Genomic DNA, 27536 nt, shown 5'->3' on the forward strand with positions numbered 1-27536 from the left:
TGAGCTGCTCTGAGTTCCACCTCCAGCTTGAAATCATCCTCCTATATGGAAAAAAAAAATTGTATAAAAACAACTCTAAGCTATTCATTTTGAGAAGCATAGCTGGGTTAGCCTTTTGCAGCAAAACAAGGTTTCATGGCACCTTATTAACCTTATTTTTATATTAACAAGTGTATTAGGGCAACTTCAGATGTATGAATTGGGCTATTTTTTTTAAAAAAAAGTGCTACAAGCCTCTTGTTTACTTAATCAGTATGTGATAGTCTCTTTAAATGGAAGATGAGCCATAACATGGTGTTTTTTTTAAATTTTAAATGCATTTACTTCAGGTAAACTATCTTATTTAGGGAAACATTTAAAAATTGTAAAGTGAAATTTAATGGCACTCCACGTACAAGATTCAGTTGAAATTAAAGGAGGCTGCTTGTCATCACTACTTGATGGAATGGCTGAGCACCTGGAAATTGAAGAGAAATGCCTACAGCCATATACTTGCACAATTAGGTTGGGTATAATTAGATTTGGAAATGGCAGAGCTAAAAAATCCCTGTCTCCTCTCCGTGAATATTTAGATTTATAAAGGCGAAATTGTCTCTCTCCAGCAATCTTTTTTGTGGCAGAAAGATGTACCCAACAATATTTAGAGACCTTCTATGATCGTAGACAATTAAAAGATTCCAGACATAAGTCTGTTTAACACTAATCAACATAATGTTTATATATAATTAAGTATCAACATTCAACATACAAATTGCTGAGATTTACTTAGATTTCATAGTAAACAAAGCTAGTCAATTAATTTCCCATCCAAATAACCCAAAATAAAATGGTTATTAATTTGCAGTTCCTTCTAAAGCAAAAGTTTTTCTTTATTAACAATTCATTTGCCCAAAAACACAAGTCTCCCTCATCCAATCTTTCCCGTCCCTTTATTTCTATACAACTCTGATAGACAATCACTGGGAAACAGCAAAATTGGCAACTTAATGGAATTTGATATATTTGACAATATGCGAACATATAATAAATCCAAAAGTGATGAGATCTAGGGTGTCAACCTCAAACATTTTCCCCATTCACACCTGGTCCTATTCCAGCATTTGATCAATTGCCACTTTCAAAAATCATCATTACTCCCATAAATTAAACTGCAGATAAAATAAGCCATTATGCCATGTTTGAAAACGGGTTCAACATACAGTACTTGATGAGTGCTGAGAGAATGGGACAGAGGAAATAGAAGAAAAATTGCAAGATACAGAGGAAGGAAGATAGAGAATGGAAGGAAGAGACAGAACATTGGGATCAGAGTGTACTGTGGGATAAAGCAAGGACTGGATATTGTGAAAGAGTCAGAGTGCTTGAAAAGTGCACAAGGAAGGAAGTGGCTAAGCTGGGCAAGTGCCAGCTCTCTTCTGCAGAGAATGTATATTAACTGTTACTACTATTCTTATATTAATCCCTCCAATCGAGGATGTGCATTCTATTGCGTTGTCGTTCCTTAAAATATTTCCAAATAGGTTTGTTGAAAATACTTCAAAGTAAACTTTTGAATTGTTGAACTAGTGAAACTTCATCCATATGGAGCTAAATTGTAGGTATATTTGCACAGAAGCAAGCTGGCAGAGCTTATTGTGTCTTGTTGCAGTTTGAAAGCATGTGTAAGCCCACATCAAATATTTCAGTTCAACTACACTTGACTATTTTTTTAAAAAAAATCTTCCATATATTTATGTATCGTGTAAAATATTTTCAGCTGTAGGTTTCTGTAGGCTCCTTTACATTTAAACACGATAAATTGGGTATCAGCATAGCAAGTGGGAAACTTTTCTAGGCAACTCTGTTATTGACCTGCAAATTATATTATGGAAGATGAAATACTTGTAAAAATTAACATTTTCCTGTTAATATTCTCAGACAGGTATTTTCCAACTCACATAATAGAATCCTAAATGTAGTATAATATTAAATACTGCTTGAAATAGCATAAGAATGATAATATTATTATCTGGCTGGTCTGAGAGTAGTGGATCACTTCAATTTCAATTGATTGTTCACCGTCAGTTACAGATTGAATAAAATAAATAGTATTATCATATAGTCATGTGTTATGCTGTTACATTAATTCAGTTACTAATACATTATTGGAGATGCTAATTAATTTATTTTTACAGTGTTAGTGCTCAGTATATCTTTGATTAGAAATAAGAACAACTTAAGTTAGAACATTCTGAATTTTAGATGATATCCAAGTTCCTACAGTAGTTAAAAATAAATGTATGCTGCTTGCAATCCTTCTATCATTAAATTCCTGAAATTTTTGTTGTCACGAGTTCAAACCCTTACTAAATTTTACACAGGCTTAATGGAAGCTTAGAGATTAATATAGCATGAAACAATCCTGAAAGCACGCCCAGCACAAGATAGATACTTTCATTAGTGTGTGTGTGTGTGTATCTTTTCAACTGTAGTAGCCCTTCAACAGTGTTTTCCAGAAGTAAATGTATTTAATTAATTCTTACAACACACTAATTAGAGATACTTAATCTAAAGCTATTTAACCTGCATGGGAGAAAATTGTAGTCTGTCAGTGGTTGCCCGTGGTATTTTGAGAACTGCGGCCATCTTGAATTTCATCCTTTGGTTATCTCTGTGACGTGTACATTTATAAATGTGTAAATCTGCTTTAAGGTGCAAATTTTGTGGGCACACGTCAGTTTTTCTCACTGCAGTTATGCAGGAGTTTGCACGAATGTGCGTGTTGATTTGGTATATCAGATGCTTCCTCTGCATTGTTTATTACTTTATTTATTTGATTTGTATCCTACCTTTCCTCCAGGAACTCAAGGAGTCATACATAATTCTCCTGTTTTTCGCCACAACATCAGTCCAGGGAGCTTGGTTGGGCTGAAAGAGACTTCACCAAAATAACTTACTTACTTATTAATTAAATTTGTATAACTGCCCATCTCACAAGTGTGACTTGGTGAACTTCCATGGTTTAGGCAGACTTGAACCTGGGTTTCCTCAGCTCTAGTTCAGCGTTTTAACTGCTACACCATGCTGCCTCATGCTGTTGCTGGTGTACTTAGTTTCTTGCCATTTTAAACCAGCTTCTACCATCTTTATTCTGGAAATGTTAGTTCTCTTTGGAAAGAGGTGGAGTGTAAATACTTAAACATACGTTGCAAAGCTGGTATCTTTCATTATAATGACTTTTGTAAGGTCTCTGAGCTGGTGTTTCTCAACCCCGGCAACTTTAAGCTGTATGGACTTCAATTCCCCAGCCAGCGAGCTAAAAGTTGCCAAGGTTGAGAAAGGCTGCTCTAAGCATTCAGACATCTCACTTTCTCCCAGGTTACTAATACAGGCATGCTACTTGGACAAAATTATTCTCTAGCCCACATTTAAGAGTAAAAAACTCTGAGGTGCTGGTATCACCAATAAAACAAATTAGCATTCATTAATTTTTGATACCTAGACACCCATTCCCATTTTATATTCTTCATAAAACACTAAGAGTAGCCAAATCCACTCCATATCATTTCTTCTTTGCCCTGCCTAATGCCCCTTTCCCCAATTTTCCTTCCAAAGTGTTGCATTATATTATCACTTAGGTTCAAGGGCAACTATAAAGGCTTTTCTTCCATTGCAACCATTCAAGCAGAGCTTATTCCTTTTGTATGTAATTTGAGTTAGTTTCCATCTCAAAGTAATCTAGGATGAGGAATCAAGAAATTCCAGGCATATTCAAGCTGTCTGTTTCTAAGGATTGATTTAAAAAAAAACCCTGAAGAATGTTTTGGAATAGAAATACATTCTAGCACAGCAGAACTCTGGACCGCATTCTTCATCTTGCTGTGAGGAAAAGAAAATGTGTGCTATTGTTCCCTTATCATTCTTCAATTTTTTTTTTTGTCCATTTTCTCTAAAAGTCTGTATCGTTATTTGGCCTGGGTGCCTGGGTTTCTGATGCCTATAGCTTTTTTTTTAGTTGATATCACTTAACTCTTGATATTTAACATACATTGATCTTGTCACCTCCTGTCTCTTCCTACCATTTTGTAACTAGTTTCTGGTCTGTCTAAATGCTATCCCTGTACACTCTTTCAGTATTTCTCCATTAAACTGATTATCTGTTTGCTCTAATGCTGTTTTTATTTCCTAGCTGATCATTCCTGTAATAACTTTGTGGTGTACTCTGACCCTTGATTCAAGATTATTCCTTTTGTTCATGAGAGCAGCTGTTGGGATATAAACAGGAACAACAATTATTTACTAATATGACAAGTATCTGTTTACTAGGGACACTTAATGTCATTTCACACACTTCAGACTATTTGAACGTGAACAAGTTAAAAGTGAACAACATTTAAAACGAGCCACATCAATCGGAGCATTAGGAAATGAGGAGGAAAAAAACAGCCTTACACATTCAATCACAGGAAAGCCTTCCTTCTATGAAAAAAAAAGGCAGATGGAGCATACATGTACCCAAGCTACTTTCCCAGCACTCTTTTGATTTTACAGCAAAAAACTTCTGTAATTTGGGTACAACTGGTATGGGTGTATCAGAGCTTTAGACATCAACAGCTTATGTAGGCTCTCCAGATACTGAAAGTCTACCAGTGGGACTAAAAATGATATAGTGTCATTTTTTAATTATTTCGTTCCTTGGCTTTTCTAAAGAACAAAGTATAAGCACTGCTTTAGATATCCTTTTTCTTCTGGTAGATGGACTATTTACTGGGAAACATCTTACAAATATTTGTAGGTTACTGAGACAATTTTCATACAATAAATCGGCCCTGGTAATTTCAGTGATTTTACTTAAAGTTCATGAAAGACCATTAAAAAGAGAAAGAGGAGCATGACTTACACGTGGTTTTCAGATGGAGAAGGGTGTGTAAGCCAGTGTCATGGATTATTCATATATGTCTGTCTGTTTTTCACCTAACTATAATTTTGTTTCCAAATAGACTTTTATTTTTCCAGTGTTAACTGAGATGAAATCAACCTCTGTGGTAGAAAATAAAAGTGGTACATTTGAGATATAGTGCCAAACTTCCTTTAGCGTCAGGGGCAGATCCAGAAGTTCTAAGATGTCTTTGAGATTATCAACCATCTTGGAAAATTCAACAGAAATCATTGAAGTGATCTGCCTTGTGCCTGCAAAGCCTGATATCTGTTTCAGGTTTTATTTCTTGGTGTAATGCAGTGTTTCTCAACCTTGGCAACTTTGAGACGTGTGGACTTCGACTCCCAGAATTCCCCAGCCAGCATGCTGGCTGGGGAATTCTGGGAGTCGAAGTCCACACGTCTCAAAGTTGCCAAGGTTGAGAAACACTGGCGTAATGTCAAAAGGCAGCCAAATTTTAGCTGTTACGATCTTTTAGTAATACGATCTGGCTGAACATTTTTGGGGTTCACATATTAGGCTACTTGGCTCTCATATTTAAATTCTTGGCTGTTACTTGTTTCTGAACAATTGCTGCCACCTGTAGCTCTCGTACCATTTGCTTTCGAGTTCTTTTCCAACATTATTCTTAAATTTGACTCCTGGTATTGAAAGTCTACTTTTAGCTGAGTCCCCTTTTCTTTTTCTTTGTTCTTTTTTTGCGGAAACTCTGAAAATGAAGACACCCCTGTGTTTTCCTTCCTCTCTTTTCAAAAATATGTTTATATCAGCCTTCTCCATAGTGGGCATCCTCCAAATATATGGAGTCAAGCCCCAAAATTCACAGCAGGGGTTGATGCTGGCTGGAGCATTCTGACAGCTGTCAGTGCATTCATCTGGAGCAGCCTTTCTCAACTTTTTGACCCTGGAGGAACCCTTGAAATATTTTTCAGGCCTGGGGGAACCCCTGCACATTCAGGCTCAAATACAGGCCAGAGGCTAGAAAATTATGACATTTGTTTCATGTGTGGGCCTGTCTAGATGCATCAACAGTGTTCTTAAACTAAAAAAGAATGAAACTTACCTCTTTAATGTGAAGTTCCCCAAATTTGAATTATTTTTTTAAATAAACCGTGATCTCCCAGGGAACCCGTAGGGATCTCTCGCGGAACCCTCGGGTGCCACAGAACCCTGGCTGAGGAACCCTGATCTGGAGAGTGCCAAATTGGAGAAATCTGACATTCATATTCATGAAATGATCCATTAAAAATTGTGGGAAAAATGGAAAAAGTTTGACGCTTCCCACGGCTGTCGCTGAGTTTCTGATCCCCCTTCGATGGGCTGTTTTACTCTCTGGTCTCCCTCCTTATGGCTCCTTTCATTCTGCTCAAGAGGGAAAAAGCCAGTATGACTGGTTTTTAGAGTTGTTTGAGAAGAGGAGGAGACAAAGCGCGCAATGGCCTTCTGCGTCTTTCCCTTCCCTCAAGAAAAGGGCTGCCTTTGAGCTGTGGGGCACCTGCTTAATGGAGGAGATTAGTGGGACGGTGTGAGATTCTGTGCCTTGCTGCCAGCACTGCTACTCCACAGGTAGTGCCTCTCCGCACTCCCTTGACCAGGGCCCTGAGACAGAGGCGATTTCAGGGCAGCATTCATCTGGCTCCGAAGATACCAGCTCCTGTGTGTGTGTCCCACCGTGCTGAGAATCCTCCCTGCAGCCTTCCTCCCTGTACAGCGGCAAGGGTTAATCTAGAACAGTGTTTCTCAACCTTGGCATCTATAAGACGTGTGGACTTCAACTCCCAGAATTCCACAGTTGAAGTCCACATGTCTTAAAGTTGCCAAGGTCGAGAGACACCAATCTAGGAAGTGCTAATAGGGTTTTCTGAGAGGCAGGAGAGAGATGGTTTATGGAGGGAGAGGAGCAAAAGGGGGAAACGAAACAGGTTCCTACAGAAGTTACGACAAAGTTGGATGTGGGAGTTTGCTGTGGAGGAACATGATGAGGCGGTTCTTACGCAAGATATTTAAAATTGCAAGCTGTAGAAGGTCTGTAAGTTCAAACTTCAGGACCTAGCAGTCCTTGGCTGATTTTAGAAGCTAGGCAGGATCAGCTCTGGTTAAAGCTTTGATGGGCACCACTTGAGAATCCCAGGGCCATTGGCTAGATTGGGAAATAAAAGAAATACCCCAGAGGGGCGGGGGGAAAACAGTAACAGACTACTTCTGTTAACATTCCCAGGAAAACTATGGATGTAGTCATCAACAGTTAACCTGTACTTGAGGAGATCTTTATTTTTTTCAAAGGGTGGCATTTGCTGCCCTTTTCAAGTATTCTTGATGGTTCTCTGAATAAATAGGCAGTGTTGAAGGGTTTGTAATAGTTTAATAGTTTTTAATAGAAGCCTTGATTCCTCCCCTCCCCCCAGCCAAATCATGGCATGGAGGTTCTATTTAAGGATAGCAGTTCAGTGCACACAACTATGGAATGAATCATGCACCAATTTTGTATGGAATCTAAGTAGTCCTTACAGTAGCCTTGCATAATAGGCCAGCATTACTATATCCAGATAAGAAGATAATACATAAAAATGAGTTGGGGCTAGATAATCCTTTGAGTGTAGAACAGGTAGTTCTCACTTAACAATCATTCGTTTAGTGATGGTTCAGACTTGCAACAGTGCTGGAAAAAAAGATGACCAGTCCTCACACTTACAACCGTTGCAGCGTCCCTGCGGTCATGTGATCACAGTTTGGGCACTTGGCAACCAGTTCACATTTATGACTGTTGCAGCGTCCCTTGGTCATGTGATTGCCATTTTTGACCTTCCTGGCCAGCTTCTGGCAAGCAAAATCAGAGGGGAATTGTGTAATTCGCTTAACAACCACCTGGCTCGCTTAACACCCTCAGTGATTCGCCTAACAAGCACTGCAAAAAAAGGTCATAAAATTGGGTTGGATTTGCTTAATGACTGCTTTGCTTAGCAATTAAAATTCTGGTCCCAGTTGGGGTTGTTAAGTGAGGACTGCCTGTAGTAATTTCCTATATAGAGTCTCAAGATAATGTTGGAAGGTGCCGTATTCTGTAAAAACATCAACTTTCTCACAGTGCTTACATTTTATTATTGCTGTATAATCTCCTCCTTTCATTTACAGTTATGATGAAATGAGGATCTCCCTTTTTACCACAGGTGTCTCTAGCATGCACAGAATATCTTTCCTTTAGGCAAATGGCAGTGCTGCATTTGCTGAATAGTTTTTCTTCTGTTGCTTAACTAGATTGGCAGGTTTAAGGACTATGTGATTCATGGTGTAAAATCATCTAGATTTGCTACTGTGAAACACATTCTTACTGGTATTCGTTTACGTTTATACTGCTATTGAAGAATTCAGTGTTTCATTGACAGGTCCTGGTAACTACTGATGAAAGTAGGCATCTTTATTAGATTTATATTTTCCATCCTAAGAAACAAATGAGCCAAAAGCACAACATTGCTCAGTATCTGAAATACTCATAGTTTCAGATTTTAAACTTTCCTTTCAACTTTCCAGATTTGCAAAAAATGGAAGTATTGCTGGCTTGTTCACTGATAGATATTCATGCTTTAGACCAGCCTTTCTCAACTTTTTGACCCTGCGGGAACCCTTGAAATATTTTCCAGGCCTCGGCGAACCCCTGCCCATTCAAGCTCAAATATAGGCCAGAAGCTACAACATTAATATATTTGTTTCATGGGTAGGCCTGTCTAGATGCATTAACTGTGTTCTTAAACTAAAATTAAGGAATGAAACTTAACTCTTTAATGAGAAGTTGCTTGAAAAAATGTTTTTAAGTAAATCATGATCTCCCAGGGAACTCCTGGTGACCTTTTGGGAAACCCTAGGGTGCCACGGAACCCTTAGGGTATCACGGAATCCTGGTTGAGAAGCCCTACTTTTGACGTTCACCAGTGTTTGATTACAGAACGTAGAGGAGGGGAAAAGTTTCCGTGCTATCTTTCTCTAATGGATCAGCAGTCAGGCTGTTTAAACAGCATTATACAGTATACTGTTTATACCGTATTGCTACGGATCTTTTCTGGATAAAGAGCTGGGCATTACATCCCACATTCAGTATTTTGAGGCTTTTGGTCTAAGAGAACAGTTTGGGAGCTTGCCAGGCGTACTGCTCTGGGCGATACTTCAAGCCCTTTCTCTGGTGAATTTAATGAAAGTGAAAAGTGGAGCTGGTTAAAGGTCTTATCGCTATGCTGTGGGAACAATATTTCTTGGTTGTTGCCAATATGGCTTTGCTATAAAAATACTGCAATTTGTGGTGGCAATTTTTTTTTTTACCATACAGTATTATTTTAACACTGAACTAAGTCAAATAATTTCTTTTGATTAACTTGGCTATGGAACATAAATTGCACATGTTCTTTTTTGTTTTTTTCCCCCTAGTTTCAAGCTATGATGGAGGCAGTATAAAAAATGGTGGAATCCTCTCTATCACCAGGGCTTTATATATCCATTTGTGTGTTCTAGAGAACAACAGGATGCACTGATTTCAATTGGAACGATTGACTGTGTTGAGTAGTAGCTAAAATAGACACCTGATGAAAAGTTGCAGTCAGTCTTTATTACCACAATAATATCTGAGTGAACAAACTTGCAGTTAGAGACACAATTTTATATTTGTAGGGCCGAAGAAAGAAGGCTTAATGACAGACGCGCATTGACAGATTAGACATACAAGAATAAGAACATAATTTGAATTTCCTAAGAGGTAGGATTTAAATCAGTCCTGCACAAACCTGAAAAAAATTAATTCTTCAGCAAAAAAATTGTCATTTTTAGGAGCCTGGTTTTCAGTCTTCCTGAATTTTTTTTTTTTTAGGTCTAGGCTGTAGGCATGCACAGTATATCTTACATGAAGAGAGGGATTTTATTCATCTAAAACACAAATTCACGTGTGTGGAATTGGATTATCATATAAGAGGTATTTTTGGACAGTTTGCCACTTTATGGCTGAATTCGGTGAAAACTATTTGCTTTTAGCCATGCTGTTTTCTAATAATATAACAAACAAAAGCAAGTAGTCGTGCCAGACTATTTGAAAATAAACTGAAGTTTATGGCAGTTACTGATTTGTATGCATGTGGTTCATGCTGACTCTGCTGAAGTCAGCTGCAGTTCTGTGCAATCTTCCCAGAGCTGTGGTGGAGCAGAATGTGCCCAAGTGACGTCCGGCCAATGACGGCATCTGTCGTGAATGGTGACATCATTGGCTGTATGCCACAGTGCTTTCCTTCTCCCTCACAGCACCCAGAAGGGCTTTGGCCATCTTCACCACCATCTTGAGCTTGTTGCTGCCGCATTGGCCAAATGGATCAGCTGTGCCTGACTCTGTTACAAGGCTGCAAACCACAGCCTGAAATGTACTGCTTCCTAACAATCTGGATGCCCGTGATTCTGTCATTCTCTGTAGTTGCAACTTCTAGAGGCCTTGATTAGGACGTGCTATTGATTGATTAATGCTAAAAGAGTGTGCGTTGCATTCTGATAACTTGATTAATCTGTTTTTAATAAAATACGAATGGTAGACACATGGTCTCTTTTAAACTCTGCACTTTCTCTCCCTTACACCCTTGCTTTAACCCAGTTTTAAAGATTTATTTATTTATTAAATTTATATCACCGCCCATCTCCCCCAGTGGGGGACTCTCGGCGGTTTGCAATGAATACTATTAACTTCCATGAATGTGAAGGTTAGGAGACCAGATAATGGTTCCTTGCTGTAGAAAGCTGGAATGGGAAGCTCCTGTAAAGTGGGGCAGGGCAGCGTGAACAGTGGGAGCTGAGAGCATTGATCACATGATTGTCTCATGGGAATATGAGGTTACTGCAGAGACCATTCAGCCAAATTCAGCACTTAGCATAAGAACAGTGATTTCCCCCGTCTGTCTCATAAGAATATATAGAAATGGTTAGAGGATTTTGTTTGGTAACGGGCTGGATTTTCCCTTCCTTTCCAGCATTGCTCTGTACTTCTAAGAAAATAAAAGTATGTTTTCTTCTGGTATGTTAGACCGAAACCAGCTGAAACTATTCAAGGAAGGTTTGCGTGGAAGAGACACTGCCTTACTCCACCTGTACATATTTATCGTATTTTATATCTTGCTCATTTAGGATAGCACACACATCTCGTTTTATCACCACAGTATCCCCATATGAATGAGTAATGTGCCCAAATCAACTCATTGGTTGTGTCTGAACCGTGTACTTAATCTGGCTATTGAATTAACCTATTTATTGGACTTGGATAGCACATTGGACCAAAACCAGCCCAATGAGCTGTGTTCATGTGGTATGCTAAACCACAAAAAACAAAGCAAAGTTAATAGTATACAACCTTAGTATGTTCTGAAAGTACAGACTGGACCGGAGAGGGGAGGCAGAGGAGAACACCGCAACACCCGGCCTCCTATTTCCAACCCCTGAAGGCAGTCCGAAAGGATACCAAAAGAGATGGCATCCAAGGCCGCTGAAAGGTTAACATGCAGTCTCTTAACATCTTTAGAAATCAACTGATTGAAAGTGTTAATTCTCTTTAGCTCAAGCCTTCCCACACGGCAGCTCCCCTGCTATTTTCACATTTGGGTTATTCCAGAGCACCAATTTCTCATGTGACTTGGGATCAAAATGCAGCTGCTTATCTGTTAGTAACCAAATGTGCCTGACAGGTTTCAAGGCTGGAATAGAAAGGTGACTTTTCAAGATTTCACTTGCTCCGCAGATGGGCCCAAAGAGATGAGTAATTATAAAAAGGTTTATATCTAGATAGGCACATGCACGTGTGTGTTAAAAGAAAAGCTCAGTGATATAGTTGGAAATCTGCCACCATCTTAATAAGGCAGCCTCAGTTTGCCAAAGATATTCTAGGCACTTTAGCCTGCCATAAAGATGTTCCCATTAGCTTATCTACCTGGGTAAATCATTAAATAGGAATTAGCACTGAAATCCCTCTCGAAATACACTTAATGGCTGAGGTTATAGGTGAGGGTACAGAGTTGCACCTCTCCATGATTATGGTGGCAGTGAAAAGAGCTTTCTTCTTTGCCATTAGTGATCTGTTTAGCTTTCTCAGGTAATGAGGGGGCTCCTAAAGTTTTGTCCAGATCTATCTACGCAGACTGCTCGGAATCCTATTGCAGTAGGCTTGGATAATGGCCAATAAGAAGGGTACTGTTGGTAGATGGGTGTCAGGCCTGGGAGTTAGTAAGAACTGTTCTGGATGAGGTGACACACCCTCTAAAGAAAGAGATGTGTGGTTTGGGGAGTCTTCTTAATACCAAACTATTATTAGAGGCTCACATGTTTTACTGCCACAAGGGCCTGGCTTCAGATGATGCTCTAATCATGACCCTCCCTAGATTATGATAGTGTGGTTATTCTGTGTCTGAATAACTATACAATTGAGTGGCTGCATAGTGGGAATACGCTTGTAGTGAAAGAACACAGCTCGCCAGATTGGTAAGCAGGTTATTCAGACTTGGAGGCCAAGGTTAAAACAAACAAACAAACTGGAAAACTTCAGGGAACTTTGCTTTCCTGCTCCCATCCCCCCCGTCCCTTCTCCTGGGGCCTTTTTAATTTTTAACAATGTGGAAAACTGAAGAAATTACGAAATATTTCCATTCTTTTAAAGTGAAATATGACATGGTTTCAGTGTGAAACGAATAGGTTTGTATTCGGAAACGCTTATACAAAATTGAAATACTACAACATGAAAAGGCAGAGAAGTTTGTGTCAATCAACACTGGTGAATCTGCAAAAATCCATTATCATGATAAAAATAATCAGAAAAGATAGAAGCATTGATGACAATAGCATTTTGAATTTAAAAAAAATGGACTAATAAAACATTTTCTGGCTTTGACCTCTTTAAGTGACCGTTTTCCTTTACCACATATTTCATATAGCGAAATTGGTATGCACTAGCATAAGTTCCCCTCCCCCTTCCAATTTTCTCAGTTCTTTTCTTGACATTAACTCTTGTATCTGCTTAATATGTGGGGGGAAAAGGTCTAGATTGTACAATTTTATTTTATTTTTACTGTAAATTGATTTTTTTCTTTTAATTCTAATATTTGCGTAGCTCTTTCAGGCAAAATTGAAGAGATCTTCAATTTCCCTTAATATTCTTCCTCATCTTCCTTAATATTCAGTGTTTTGTAGCTCCATTTGGAACAATAATTAAAAACACTTAAATTCAATCAGGGACTTTTATCATCTTTGTTTAAATAAACCATATGTGTCAATTGTATACACAAAGTATATTTTTATGAGCTAAAGTTATGCGTAAATAACAAGCATGACCTTATAAAGGATGCAAAACAATAAGTGTAGTGTATATGTCTAAATTTTCTGAAAAAATATTTTTTCCATTCTTTCAGAAATGACCACTGATTTAGTATATCTAGTAGGAATACAAAGGGGCTTGTATCTTTAAAGCGCTGCACGGGTTGCCTGTGAACTACTGGGTACAAATATTTAAAGGACCATATCCTCTAGTCCAGCATTTCTCAACCTTGGCCATTTGAAGTTGTGGGGACTTCAACTCCCAGCATTCCCCAGCCAGCCATGGACCACATCCTCTAGTCCAGTGTTCCTCATGCTGGCTGGGGAATTCTGGGAGTTGAAGTCCCCACATCTTCAAGTGGCCAAGGTTGAGAAACACTAGTCCTTCTAACCTGTGCAAGCTGACGAGGCCCTGCTTGTGGCCCTGTTGGTGGTTCTGACTAGTGGGTAGACCTCGTTGCAGTGGCACCCTGCTTATGGGATTCCATCCTGGGAAGCAGCGTCAGTGGCCCTAATTTCAAAAGACAGCTTAATATTTGCGTGTCCCCGCAAGCATTTACTGGGTAGCAACGGGTTCTGGAACGCTTTGTCTTTTGAGTTGAATTTTAACTGCCCTCTCTCTGAAATTGCCACTTGGTAAGATCAGCACATGGCACCTCCTGTTTGTTTTTATCTCTGTGTGAAGTTATAACCCCTGCATGTGATACTACTAGTGCTGTGGGGTGCACTTCTGGACTCCACAGTTACAGCCCAGCTGCCCGCACCAGAGAACTATGCGGAACCTAATCTCGGCTAGCTAGTCGTATCTCTTCCGCCCTGTCAAAGACATACTACTTACGCCTTTTGCAGCAAAGGAAGTGAAATGAAAGATACCTGAATGTATTGCGAGATAGGATTCATTCTATGTAAATCTCCATTATGTCAGGCCATGTGAATTAAAAATATGTTGTGGTGTGGTGCAAAGACTTCAGTAGCAGCCAAATTCTTGGACAAAATCAGATTTTGACATAAATAGAAGGAAGGAGAAAGAAAACATACTTCATTGCAATGAAAAAGCTTGCCTCTCCGTTGAAATGTACTTCTCTTCATATCCTGTGCTGATAAACTAATAATTCAGGGTAGTGTACTTTTCAGGAGCCTTAGATAATCCTGAAAATGGTTCTGAGCAATGCACCGTTGACTACAGATTATCAAATTAAGCTAATCTACTGAAAACTGTTCAAGCTGGATAATAAGTATTTGACTATATTATGACCCAATTAATAGTACAAGTAAACTAAATTCAGTTATCTAGAGAATGGGAGGAAAATGTGCATTTAGACTGTTCAAATTAGCATGATAAGAAGAAGGTTAATTGGTTACAAAAGCACTGATCATTATGGTGGATGCTTTTTTTTTTTTTGGTACTTTCAGATTGGTTACTTTGCTCTTAGTTTAAATTAAAACATCTTAATATTTTTATGATAAAATATAATTTTATTATACATATTATTTGCAAAGATATGATTGTGCAACACCCCCCCCTCCATAGCTTGCTGATTACTACATTAATTGCAAAAGCCATAAAATGTTTCCTTTTAAAATGCTTCCCTTTTAGTCTCTTCCCAGTATAATTATTTTCCTGGGTTCTGAAGTGTTAGATATCTGTTGATTCAGTTTTCAATATCTGTAGGACTGCCTGCTCCAGTTGGAATTGGCCTAATCCACCAGATCTTCTAGGTAGAAAATACTTACATTTATCCCACACTATTTAGAATTTTCTGAAAAGCTGTTGTGTTTGTTTGTTTTGGAGAGCAGTAGTATAGGTCCCCCCCTCCCCCAGATTATTTATTTATTTTTCAAAAGTGTTATTGCTTTTTAAGAAATCTCAACAATAGTTCAGAATAAAGACTAGTCAGAAAAGCAATTTGAATTAATATACGAAACACAGATTAAAACAATTACATAAAATGGAAGAAAATAATGTTGAGAAAGCAGAAATAGAAGATAAAAAAATTACATTATTGTTGTTAGGCCTGGGATAATTAAACATATTTTTACCTGGTCCTGAAAAGATAGTAAAGATGGTGCCTGGCATTTATTGATCAATCAATCAGTCGAATCTGTATGGCCACCCATCTCACAAAAACGTGATTCTGGGTGGCATATAACACTTAAAAAAAACCAATAAATGTATAAAAACATTCATTATAAAAACTATAAAAAGCACAAGAACAAGTTTTCCCTGCTCCCCTGGGACCCCCAGACCTGATGGCTTTAGGACAGTGTTCCTAAGTGGGGGCTGGGGGAGAAATGCCCATTTCCAGGTAACTTACAGGCTTGGAATGGAAGGGGGAATAATTGTACTTGGGGATGGCTAGTGCCCTAGAGTGACTTTGGATGGACCTTCGACACTCATGGTCTGATAAAGAATTCTTGCCCATCTTGATTCCATTACCTTCTTTTATTGTATTTATAATTGTTTTGGTTTTTAACTCTATTTTATTGTAAACTGCCCAGAGTCCCTCCTTGTGAGGGAGGTGGGTGGTGGTAAAATTCGATAAATAAAATTAAATAAATAAATAAATAAATAAATAAACTTACCTTCATAGGTTAGCCTTGGATATGGCCCTTGGAACCAGCCCACCCAGACGATCTTGGGATGTGTAGAATGAATGAATGAATGAGGGTAGCAACACAAACAAGCATTCCATTGGGCTTTGTGGCCTCGATAGAAGAGCGTACATAGTACATAGCTCAGGGTTGAACTGTTGAGTCCTTGGTGCTCTCTGAGCTTGGTTGTTTGCTTGCAGACACTTCATTACCCAACCAGGTACATCATCCGTGCCATCAGCACCAGGAGCTCCACTCTACTCTCAAGCCATGAAGGGTTTTCTAGACCAGGGTTTTTTTAAAAAAAAATTCCCAGAACCCCTGACCAAGAGGCAAGGCTCTAGCGATAGAAAACTGACTGTGTTGAGTGAACCTTTTTTTTCGTTTTTGGCTCTTCGTCTCTCTCAGAACCCCGCCAAGTTCTCACAGAATCCTGGCCTTCCCTGGAACCCAGTGTGAAAAACCCGGTTCCAGGCTATTGCCCAGTTTCCATCAGGACTCTAGCCACACATTTTGTACTGACTGAAGTTTCTGAACTGTCTTCAGGGCCAACTTGGTGTATAACAGCTTATAGTACTCGAAATGGGAAGTAGTCCATGGTATGGATTACTGCTGTGAGACTATCAGAGAAGGATTCTCTGTTCCCTCTTTCTGACTAACTGGCGCCATACTGATCATTCTATTCAGACTTCAAGATTCAGGAAATCTTTGGCTCTTAATAAAACTTGTTTAGATCGCTGTGCGACACATCTGGGCTTAGTCTTGTGTTGTGCGTCTGGATTACAAAAGGAAGTTAATAGGCTCGAATGTGCTTTTCCAAAGGTCAGACTAGGTCTATTTTTTGAGTAAATCAAATGAAGAGAATCTTGTGCTTCATAAAGGCTGGCAATCTTTAACTAATTAAAAAAACAATTGCAGCAAACAAGATTTGAGTAGGCATGGTCAAGAATGTAGTTGTAGGTGAATCCCATCAAACCCTACGATTGAGTGTTCAGTTTGCATGCATGTATAATTATTTTTCTCTAGCAGTTAAGTAAGAAATACAATGTCCTGTGTAATTTCATTATTTTGAGAGCTCATTTAAATTACTCTCGGGGATCTGTCTCTATGTTAGGCTTGGCAGTTCTTTTTCCATTCAAGTTAACTTTAGGGAAGGAAGACATTTATGTACTTTCCTGTAATCAGATGAGATCTTTCCTCCAGAAGAGTAAAAACTTCCTGAAGAACGATAATTATTCAGAAAAAATCCTAGAGTTCTTCAGTTGTTGTCTGGCATGGCAAAATTGCAGCGTAATAGTGTTTCTTCATGTAGTCTGTAAATTTATAATCAATGCTCAAGAATTGACTAACTATATTGGAACTCCAGAAATTTTATTGATTTAAAATATACACACACTGCTTTTTATAGAATCTACAAACAGTGTGCTTGTGTCCCCCCCCCCACTGCAAAGCAAGCTTCACCTTAGAAAGTAACTTGTTAAACTGCATTTTGCATAAACAACCAGAAAGATTTTTCCACACTTAACAGAGTGAAGAATAAGTGAAGTAAACATTGTTTCAGAGCTTGCAATCACCCAAAGGTCTATCAAAACCCAGGGTTGGAGTTACAAGCTTTGGGAGAGGCCCTTGTTTTGTGGAGTTGTGTTTGAAAATGTCAGAGAGGGCCTTGTTACTGACTGGTAGGGTTTGAAATTGCCACTGAAGACCAGGTTTCTGTTACCGTTTGATGAGCAGACCTTTGTAGGCAGGCTTGGGACAATCAAGTTAGGGAAGACCCAGTTAAAGCAATTGAAGAAGTTGAGATGTTACATAGATACATCCAGTAACATTGAAGGACTTTGTACTGTCTCTACATTTAGTGGAAGAATTAAGCAACTAGAACGGGGCCTTGTATCCTCCTCCTCATATACAAAATGTGTGCAGTAATACACTATTGCGTGATACGTGATATCAGTATTTACTGAACGTGCTTGTTTTATTGTTTGAGATAGTTTACATACTTTTAATTGGATACTAAACCTGTGCCTTTAAAAGTTGATTTAAAATCAGACAGCCTGATTTAAAACAATCCAACTTCCGTTCACTAAAATTAATGTGATTTCTAAGTTTAAAATGTAAGATTGACTCAAAACAAGCTAAGGGTGCTGACAATTAATCTTTTTTTTTAATCAGTAAAATTGCTTAATAACATTCTTTGTATTTTAGATATAAGAGTAGTAAGCTTATCTCATTTTTAATTATCTAGGGCTTTTCTGTACTGTTTCTTCAATAACAATTCTGCTGTAATTTTCCCAAGTGCCGCCTTGTACAAAGTAAATGGTCAAAATGGTTAAAACTTCACCACCAGTAACTTGAATTCTGAGTTCGAGTTCTACTGGACTTCTTGTTTTTAGGCAGAAGGAATCTGTTAGTGCCACAAGATCTGCTCTGTTTTCATTTCTCTGCAAGCTACTGTACAGCTGCATGAAACTGGCACACCGCCAGTTGTAAATGAAGGCTGAAAGTGTTTCTGAGCTAATGCTTAAAGATCTAGCACAGACTGACCCTGACATGAGGACAGAATCTTACACTGTGTAATGGCTAGATTTGCTTTTGAAGTTCACTGTCTAAATGGAAGAGGTAAATTAATTGACAGTAACCACTAGGCACACAAAAAGTAAAGTAGATTTTAGCACCCAGCTGATTGTTGTATGTTCAAAAAGTGCCAGCCCTGCTTTGTGATACTTTAAAACCAACTTGTGGATTTCAAATGCTTGTACAGTGATTTGTTTAACATTCAGAGGAATTGCTAGATTCTTATTATTTTCTTTTTCCAAGCTGAGCATATGGATTCTTGAAAACAATTTTTAAAATTTGACCAAATAGGCAGATTAGGTATCCAGTGAATGCAAGAAAATGTGGTACACATTTATACTGGCTTAATTTTGTAAATTAAATTGTTGCCTTCTTACTGACGCTAGGATAATACCCAAAAGACTGTCAGGGAGACAAAATCAAAGTTTTAGTTTCTGTTGGATCACTACTAAAAGAGCTTGAGCAATGCTCCTGTCATCTGAGTGTAGGTGGAAACTTTTTGCTTTCTCATGAAGGTTTGATTTTTCTTCTATGCTTTTGTGTGTTAACACTGTAAATATTATACATTCATTGAGATATGCTGAGAGGAGCATCCCTTGTTCATCTTTGATTTGTTTTATCATTGAATATGAATTGTAACTCACTAGGATTTTTCTTTTGTAAGAGTAGTAGCAAAGTTTAGATACCCTTAGCTAGATATCTAAAATGGGGCGGGAAGTTCCAGAAAGAAAGGAATCCTAATCTCTGTATTTTTTCTATCTGTAGTTTCATGGGAATTCCCTAACAGAACCCTTTATTTGATGAAAGAGGTGCATTTGCTGGAATAAACATACCTGCTCACCCATACTATATGCATTGTAACACTGTAGTTTTTATTTCTTCTTATAATTAAAATGAGTAAAGTTTTTTTTAAAAATGTTTTTCCTCTGGTGCTTGGTTAAGACATTTTGGTGGTCTGGAGAGAAAATGAACATAATGTTTGGACTTGGATGATGAAAAGTGCAATTTACCCCTTAGTTCTGATATATTCATACTCATAGGTAAAGGTAAAGGTTTCCCTTGACATTAAGTCCAGCTGTGTCCGACTCTAGGGGGCGGTGCTCATCTCCGTTTCAAAGCCGAAGAGCCAGCGTTTGTCCATAGACACTTCCATGGTCATGTGGCCGGCATGACTAACCGGAATGCCGTTACCTGTCCGCCGAAGCGGTACCTATTAATCGACTCACATTTGCATGTTTTCGAACTGCCAGGTTGGCAGGAGCTGGGACTAGCAACGGGAGCTCACCCCGTCACGCGGATTTGAACTGCTGACCTTCCGATCGGCACGCTCAGCAGCTCAGCGGTTTAACCCGCAGCGCCACCGCATCCCTTATTCATATATATACACACATTTTGGGGGTGGGCTTAATGTTGAAAACAAGGCATTTTTTGTTTTACTTTGTACATGAGTTATTTAAAGAAATTTAGACTGGTGTTTATGTTGCAAGTAATAAGATTTTGTATATAGTGTTAATGGGACAGAGAAGGGCTTGGGAACTTGTAGTCCTCCAGCTGTTGCTGAACTACAATTCCCAGAAGTCTCTGAAAGCATGCAAATAGTGAATGATGCTGGAAATTGAAGGTCATCAAGATCCCCAAAACTATGACTTTCTCATCTCTGAGATGACTTACACGGTAGTCAGAAGGAGTCTGGTGGTACCTTTTGTGACTCGCAAATTTTAGTAGAAGGCATGAGTTTTTGTGAGGTCTCTTAGGAAATTAGCTGTAGGTCACAAAAGTTTGACTTTTGATAGAACTTGTTAGTTGGAAAAAGTGCTACCAGACTCCTGATTTTTTGCTACCATAGATTAACGTGGCTCCTCTTCTGCAATGCCTACATTACAGTCCTAAGTATCTTTACTTCTGAGCAGGCTTTGTCGTAGAAACAGATGACACTTCTCCATCTAACTTAGTATTATCTGTTCTAGTTGTTTTGGGTGTGTACTCAAAACATCTTGGATAGGTACTTAAAAATGTAAGTGGGAATGCAACAAGGCATCCGTTTATAATCCTATGCCAGTTATTGCAGTTGGTGGGGAGCTGTTGTAGGAGGACAGCCATGTTAGACAATAATAGTGAATATTCAGAAAGTCTGGTAGCACGTTTTGAGACTATGTTATTTAAGGTATGAGCTTAAATAGCTGGAACTCACTTCATCAGATGCATAGAGGGGTTTGACTGTTGTGGGGCACCTATCAGTTAACAACTGCAAAGTATTAAGAACTCACTGTCTGTGTTAAATCCTTCTGAGATAGCCTGAGACCTCTTGAAGTATGTAAACTCAACTGTTTCCCATTCAACTGTGCTGTCAAAGTTTCTTTGTGCCAAAACTGCGACTTGGAGATCTGTGATGAAATGTCCTGGGAGATTAAAATGTTCTGCAAAACCTCGTTGCTGTTTTGAATCCTGCTGTGAAACTTACGTTGGTTAATTGTTTTGCGCAACGTCTGACCTATTTGTCCTACATAGAATCCAGAGTGGCATTGCTGGCAGATGGTGGCACGTATCACCTCAGAAGGAGAGCATGTGAAGGCGCCTCTAGCTTTGTATGTTAAGTTGTTGAGGCCTGTGGTGGTACTGTTGGTGTAGATGTAGGGACAAAGTAGAGTAGCCAGATGCAGGGTCTGACTCCCATGCTGGTATCATTGTCCTGTTGTTTCATGTGGTTGTCAGAATTTGCTTCAGGCTGGATGTTTTCTGTGTGCAAGTATGGACATAACAGACAACTACCCGTTGGTATAGAGCTGTGACTGGATGCTGCTTCTCATTTTTATCTATTTTTAATCTTTTTAGGCTTTCTTTATGAATAAAATGTACACCTGAACATTAAAATAAACCTCAGTTCTCATTGGGCCATTGGCAGAGCAACTTAGTCAGGGAATAGCTCCTTGGGTTGTGTGAATTATAGTAGCAAACTTTTTTTAAAAATTTAGAAAACAGTATTGAGATGGTATTTACACTTATACTGGTAGTCCTTGTTATCCTTCAGCCTTATTATATGCAGTTTTGTATATTTTTGGTTGGTAAATATAGACCTGTTGGAGGAAAATTCTGAGAGTGTCTTGGACTGCACGAAGATCAAACCAGTCCATCCTCCAGGAAATAAAGCCAGACTGCTCACTTGAGGGAATGATATTAAAGGCCAAACTGAAATACTTTGGCCACATAATGAGAAGACAGGACACCCTGGAGAAGATGCTGATGCTGGGGAGAGTGGAGGGCAAAAGGAAGAGGGGCCGACCAAGGGCAAGGTGGATGGATGACATTCCAGAGGTGACGGACTCGTCCCTGGGGGAGCTGGGGGTGTTGACAACTGACAGGAAGCTCTGGCGTGGGCTGGTCCATGAAGTCACGAAGAGTCGGAAGCGACTGAACGAATAAACAACAAATATAGACCAGATCTCTTACCTGCAGAAAAGTGTTTTATATAGCCACATTTTTTGGCACATGGTTCTGACCTGTCTGCCATTTTGAACTTGCTTAAAAAGTACACATCAGGTCCCACCCCCCATCTTCACAGCAAGTTGCTACTGATCTTCCTATCCATTAGCTCATCCAGCCTTGCTGCACACTTGCCATCTCCACATACTTCTTCCCTTCCCTTCAGCCTATCCAGGCCTGAAATTCCCTCCAGACACCACCTGATATTTGTAGAACCTTTGTGGCCAGTTCCTATAGACGTAGAGTCTTTTTATCCATGATTCTATTGTCCACTATTATAGGCTGGAATGGAACCTCGGTGAATAATGAGGGCCACCTGTATTTCTTACCAATCTTAATTCCTTTTCACCTCCCCATTTCACCATACACATACCCAAGAGGCAGTGCAAGAATGCTATTTTTGGAGTAAGCCCCCTTTTATCAAAATGGTGGATGGATTTAACAGAGAGGGGGACGAGGAGGAGTCTCTAAATGCATTAAGTCAGAGGTTCCAAACTTGGTTCACGGTCTTAGTTCACAGTGCCACTAGTGGTTCTCAAACTGTGTGCAGTGATGTCACTAAATGTTCTGTTAATTACATAGTAAAATATCCCGTGGTGACCCTGTGGGTTTGTTGTGGTGCCACAGTTTGGGAACAACAGCATTAAGCACTGGATTTCAGTGCTGCCGTTTACTTTGAAATAACAGGGAACAAGTTAATTCCTTGGGTTGTGTTTGAGGATTGCCAGGATACCTTCAAGCACAAGTATTGTTAATTCACTTGCAACTTAATTGAAGGGAAGAGAGTACGTTTTCTTAGTGTTTTTTGGTTGTTTTCTGAAACGTTCATTAGTAATTGAAGATCATGGAGTATAAACTAATTTTAAACAGCCCTGGCAAATATACCTCCCCTTAAGTGTTTTAGCTTTATTTATCTTTTTGAGGCCCTGTTTCATTAATTATCTTCTTAATTCATAGTATTTTGAATCTGAAGACTTAATAGCCAATTTAAATAGCCAAATTCTTTTTCTCAGTTGTAACTTCAGACTCCTTTGATCTGAAGCCCAGTAAGTTTCTTCAAATATTGCCGAAAAATAATTTTGCGAAGGACGAGTCCTGCAGCATACTGGGGCTCCTAACTTATTCTGAATGACCGATGTGCTTTTATGTGCAGCCTATTTGCATTCATTTTGTTATTCCCCTTTCGTACCAACTGAATCAAAGATACCAGACTGGATTTTTGTTTTTATTTATTGAGTTTTGGCTTGTTTGGGAGAGACAAGTCAGGATTTCCTGCTTTAATGACATTGCTAAGCATACTCTTTTTTTAACTTAGTGGTTGCTTTAATGTGGAAGAGCAATGTGCAAGCATAGTCAGGATCTGATGTAGTCCTTTCTGTGTTGTGTTATCTTATCATGTAAAAAAAACCTTGATATTTAGGCTGACCATACGTTCCATTTTGAACGGGACAGTCTTGTTTTTTTAACATTTCCAGACCGTCCCGTTGTTTTAATATAAATGTCCACTTTGTCCCGTTTCCTTAAAAACCTTACTTAAAAATTTGAAAGTTCCTGCGAACCTGTCAGAATGCAGTCTGACTTTGAGTAGAAGGAGAGGGAGCTCAGCAGAAACAGCGATAAAAAAGCCGCAGAGCTCAACCCGCCGGGAAACCTAAAAAGAAATAACAGGATCAGCTGATAGGCGGTGATCAAAGGGCGAGCCGATTGGCTCCTGCCTTGAAAGGGTGGGAAGAAAAGAACGTCAAAGCACAGCCAGAGGAGGAATGGCTTGTTGGGGACAACTGTTCACTAGACTCTCCAGCCCAGCCTGGCCTCTCGCAGATGAAGGAATCCAAAGATTCCCAACCCAAGAAAACCGGAGAAGTTCCTGCCTGCTGATCTGGCCCCTCACCCAGCCCTGCCCCGTTTGGCCATCCCAATGTCCCATTTTTATCTCAAGGAAATATGGTCAGCCTATTAATACTCCTAGCTTTACAGTGGTGGGATAGACTTCAATCCCACCACTATGGTGGACCCACAAAGCTTATTGCTGTAGTTTCAGATTAGCCACCTCAGACTATGGATTGTTAACTGGAGGCCAGCTGATTGGTAGCCTCTACATTTCTTCTGTCTGCCCACACAGAATGGGTACTTTGGATCAGGTTCCTAATTTAAGAGGCACCCCCTTTTTGGATGTTGGCTGTGACATTCTTAGGATGCCGCTCTGTGCTAATTAACTTTACTGCCTTCCGTTTCTTCTTCAGCGAGCACTTGTCTTGCTCCTTCACCTTCTTCTTGCATGGGGACAGCAATGTCTGCACCAGTGTGGAAATAAACCAGCATCAACCCGTGTACTTTGTGAGTGAAGAGCATCTCACCCTTGCCCAGCAGTCTAACAGTCCTTTTCAAGGTAGGTTTTTTTGGCTGACTATGAAAAATTGTGTCCTCCTGTTTTCAATCTTTAAATAAAAATATTGCAGCAGAGAGAGAGAGAGGACACAGAAGGGATGATCATACAGTGGGGAAATACTTGATGAGTTTTCAGACTCTTTTGCACACTGAATTTTAGTGCTTTGTTTTGCCTGTGCTTAGTTTTTTCATTTTGTCAGAGTCATTGTCAATCATAGTAAACTTAAGCAGATGATAATAGTTCAGAAATAGGTGTGCTGTTTACAGATTGTTTATTAAGGTAGTGTGTATTTTTTAAATCCGTTGAATCGTGTCTGATTCTTGGACACTGCCTGGACAAGTCCCTGCAGTTTTCTTGGCAAGGCTTTTCAGAAGTGGTTTGCCATTGCCTTCTTCCTAGGGCTGAGAGAAAGTGACTGGCCCAAGGTCCCCCAGCTGGCTTCGTGCCTAAGGTGGGACTAGAACTCACTGTCTCCCGGTTTCTAGGTCAGTGCCTTATCAGTATCTTAGAAGGATTTTAATCCTGGGATACTTAGCACTCTCTTCTTGTACGATGTGCTGAAAAAATCTTAGAGGAAAATCTTAGCTCCATGTTGAAAGGGATTTTTTTTTTAATCTGTTCAGTCGTGTCCGATTCTTGGAGACTGCCTGTCAATTTTCTTGGCAAGTCCCTGCAATTTTCTTGGCAAGGTTTTTCAGAAGTGGTTTGCCCTTGCCTCCTTCCTAGGGCTAGAGAGAGTGAGTGGCCTAAGGTCACCCAGCTGGCTTGGTGCCTAAGGCAGGACTAGAACTCACGGTCTTCCAGTTTCTAGCCTGGTGCCTTAACCACTACACCAAACTGGCTCACAGTGTGTATTTAACATATCCTATGATATGTGGGATGCTGTTTTGTTGTATGTTTTATTTCTGTATCCTACTTCCTTCTGAAGGTAGAGTAATTAAAAAAAAATCTTAAATAAATCCACCAGCAATAAAATAAATAACCTAAAAAATTACATAAATTTCATTGTAAAAAAGGGAAGACAATCTGGATGATAGTCTAAAAGATTGTCTAGTCCTTGAAAATGGATATCATACAAACATCTGGACGAATATGCTTTTCTTCAACTGTTGCCTAAAAGAAGACACTTTGGGACCAATTGTACTTCTCTCAGCAAAGAACTGCATAATTGGGGTGCTGCCATTGAGCTGGCCCTACTGTTATGAACCAGATCAACCTCTGGGAGGTCTAGCAAGTCTTCTCCAGCTTATTTTAGTGCTTGGGTTGGATGGTATTGAGGGAAGCGATGTTTTAAATGTCTGAAGTCAGACAGATTAAATTGGACCCAGTAGGTCATAGACAGCAAGTTATTGTTTCAAGCCTGGTGTTACAAGATGCTAGTTAGCTGCCTTACAGCTTAACTGGGGTCTATACTAGTTGCAGTTTCCAGACAGTTTCCAAATGTCAATTGACATGGAATGTGTTACACAAAGTTATTTAGACATTGATTACTGAGGTTAGCCAGTTCAATTAAGGTTGCAGGTAATGTGTCAGCCAAAGCTGGGCACGGGTCCTCCTTGTGACTGAGCTCAGCTGGATTTGTAGCGATAGTGTATATTGAAACCAAGGAAAGCCCCCAAAGTATGCATCTGTTGCTTCTTGTTGCTCCTTATCTCATCCAGAGTAGGCTACTTTCCCAATTCCCAAACCTGAGAACAACCCGTCCTCAACACTTTTAGTCTTTTATGGATATAGCTTGAATTCCTTGGCCCTCATTCAGCTGGTAACTGTCTCCAGGCAATTGTCAAGCACCTACATATTCCAGTGGAAAAGAGAGATAATATCGTCAGCATACTGATGACACAGCAGTGCAGATCACTGGATCACCACCCCTGCCAGCTGAACTCAACCAGGAAAGGGAAATAGGATCGAATCTTGTGGAATCCCACAAGGCAAAGACCAAAGTTGAACAGAAATCTCCCAGTAACAATCTGTCATGGCAGGCTTGCACGCAGGAATAAAGCGCCAGGAGAATCCAATGAGAGACGGTCCCTGTCTCTCTCTAAGCAAAGTTCACCAGTTAGGGCAACCAGAGCTGTTTGTGGGCTAACTCCAGGCTTGAAACAAGACTGGCTAAAGAGTTCGCTTTTTTCAGCCATGCTTCTCATTGCATGGCTACCACTCTCTCTGGCACATTGCTCAAGAAAGAAACAGTTGCAGCTGTGTAAGACATCAGAAACCAGGAGGGACATTTTCAAGGGATGTTGCACCTTTCCCCCCTTAACAATGCAAAGTCATATTGACCACTCCTGGGACTTACCCAGTTTGACTTAGTTGCTACATCTGAATCATGATGGGAACAAGTAGAGAACAGGTAGCTGGCCATTTTGTCCACTTTGTTAGGCTACAAAAATTGAAATTGATCACACAAACTCTGGCCAGATCCCCCGCTAAAGATTTTGTAATTATTGTAGTGTCTATTTGTGAGCCAATATGACTAACTTTACCCTCAAAGTGCATTGAAAAGCTGTGACAATCAGCAGCTGACTGTCAACTGAACCTAACTGTGGTCAAGCTTTGAGGTAGCTCACTATTGTCTGTTCAGTAAAACAGGAGGCATTCCAGGGTCACGGTAACCAAAGAGAGTGATGATGTGAAAAATTCTTGATGTTCTGCAGTGTGACCAGGCCTTCATTTGAATTCCCAGCTCTTGTGCCTAGGAAGTCCTTAGAAGTCCTTCTATTGTGCCTAGGAAGTCCTTCAGATTCTCTAAGTTCTATCAGCCCTGCCCTTGCTGGGGAAATCAGCCACTGCCAGTCCAGATCTCACCAGTAAGGGTCAGAGTTCACATGAGAGAGGCAGTGAGGTGAACTGGAGGGCCAGATGAGAAACCAGGGCTTCTATCATCTAAGTCTGGCTTGTGCTTGGAGACTGGCTGAGCTGCCTAACTTCCTCTCTGGTCATTATGTGAGCAGGAATTCCTGCTGAGAATTGCTTTCTGCTGGCTGTTGCTGATCCTGATTATCCTGACAATGTTTTTTTTTGCTGAAGAAGGTGTGAATGTTGTGAGGATATGGCCAAGTAAGAACTGGGAGCTTCCCCAGGGGTCAGGGAGGTGCTGACTTCAGTCTTGTGTTAGTCAGAGCCGAGTTGGTGGGCAGTTGCCAAGATGAGAGCTGGATTGTTGTCCTTGAATTTATGCCACATGTAATTTGGTGGGTGGGCTAGGCGTTTGACTGCCTACAGTATTCTGTGGAATTTTAATTATTGCCTTTTGTTTTTTCTTTG

General features: G+C 39.7%; 1 protein-coding gene across 2 annotated transcripts in view; it reads left to right on the forward strand.

Annotated features, from left to right (window-relative positions):
* MED13 (mediator complex subunit 13) overlaps window positions 1-27536 on the forward strand; it is a 114799-nt gene that overhangs the window by 28299 nt on the left and 58964 nt on the right. For both annotated transcript variants that reach the window (XM_063296326.1, XM_063296318.1), the window contains exon 4: window positions 24124-24269. In XM_063296326.1, coding sequence (XP_063152396.1) covers window positions 24124-24269 — 146 coding nt within the window. The remainder of the gene's footprint in view (window positions 1-24123; window positions 24270-27536) is intronic.

The sequence above is a fragment of the Candoia aspera genome, chromosome 1 (genome assembly GCF_035149785.1).
Source record: "Candoia aspera isolate rCanAsp1 chromosome 1, rCanAsp1.hap2, whole genome shotgun sequence".
NCBI lineage: Eukaryota > Metazoa > Chordata > Lepidosauria > Squamata > Boidae > Candoia > Candoia aspera.